Below are 1,289 nucleotides of genomic sequence, written 5' to 3' on the forward strand. Positions count from 1 at the left end.
AATCATTATATTTCACATTTAATTGATGAAAAATGGAGACCAGTGAGATTTCATAATTTTCCCAAGGTCAAAAGCAAATTAATGGTAAATTGAATATTGTAACTCAAACAGTCCAGCTCTAGAATCTGCATTCTTAGCCACCAAACTTTCCTCTAATTAGTAGTGATGAGTTTCATGCTATGAAATCTTAAATATGCTCTAACTCTTTGTATTTACCTCAGCTCAACAGACAGCCAGCTGAAACTGTGGAATGTAGGGAAACCATACTGTCTACGTTCCTTCAAGGGTCATATCAATGAAAAAAACTTTGTAGGCCTTGCTTCCAATGGTGATTATATAGCTTGTGGTAAGTAAAACCATCTTTTCCACTTTTATATGTGAATACTGGATAAAATCCTGAAACTAGTTTCAGTGTAGCCCCCCTTATCTGGTACTCCTGTGTTTAATTGCTAATTGCATTTGAACTTCAAATTGGATTTCACCTACTGCTTCTCCTTAAGAAGAAACAACATAGTTGATGGAATAGAATGAGAAGTATTTTATTTATTAAAGTCAACTAATATGTTATTGTATATTCATCTACATGCAGTACAGTGGTAGAATTATTTTTGGTTTTAAATAATATTTGGTTGACTTTTACACTGACATGTTGATCTCTCTGTAACTTCATAGTGTTTTTTAAATTTGTTGTGAAGAGAACTTTCTACATGCAGTACAGTGGTAGAATTATTTTTGATTTTAAATAATATTTGATTGACTTTTACACTGACATGTTGATCTCTCTGTAACTTCATAGTGTTTTTTAAATTTGTTGTGAAGAGAACTTTCTAAGTATGACTATTCATACCTGACAAATGTCCTTTGAAAAGCTTTCTAATCTAGAGAATCAAAATAAAAGCCTTTAGTTCTCTCTTTTTTATTTCATTTGATGGTAATAAGATGTCAGCAAGGTAAATAAATCTTAATTGTCAAAATATTGACAAAGCTCTTCTACCAACATAACATAGGCAGTCCCATCTTTTGGTTATCCATTTCATAGTTCTCTTCATTTTATATTACCCTATTAAATACTTATTTTTAAGTTCTCTTTTTCATATCTACTATTCTCAAGCTTAATAATACATTGTTTTCTTCTTTTTTACTTAGTTTCTTATCTCTCTTAGGAGATTATTAATGCCAGTGCCTTATATTTGGTATCTCCCACCACATCTACCTCCACACTGGTTGCTCTAAATAAGAACTTGGTAATTTGAATTGATTTAGCAAGGTAATTTGAGTTATAAAAGAGG

At 31.1% G+C, this 1,289-nt stretch overlaps 1 protein-coding gene across 1 annotated transcript in view; it reads left to right on the plus strand.

Annotated features, from left to right (window-relative positions):
- The window catches only part of RFWD2 (ring finger and WD repeat domain 2, E3 ubiquitin protein ligase), a 187,959-nt gene extending 187,605 nt beyond the window's left edge, over window positions 1–354 (plus strand). The window contains exon 11 of the mRNA XM_012644641.1: window positions 213–354. Coding sequence (XP_012500095.1) covers window positions 213–354 — 142 coding nt within the window. The remainder of the gene's footprint in view (window positions 1–212) is intronic.
- The last annotated feature ends 935 nt before the right edge of the window (window positions 355–1,289 follow it).

Source organism: Propithecus coquereli, unplaced genomic scaffold (genome assembly GCF_000956105.1).
Source record: "Propithecus coquereli isolate 6110/MARCELLA unplaced genomic scaffold, Pcoq_1.0 Scaffold216, whole genome shotgun sequence".
NCBI lineage: Eukaryota > Metazoa > Chordata > Mammalia > Primates > Indriidae > Propithecus > Propithecus coquereli.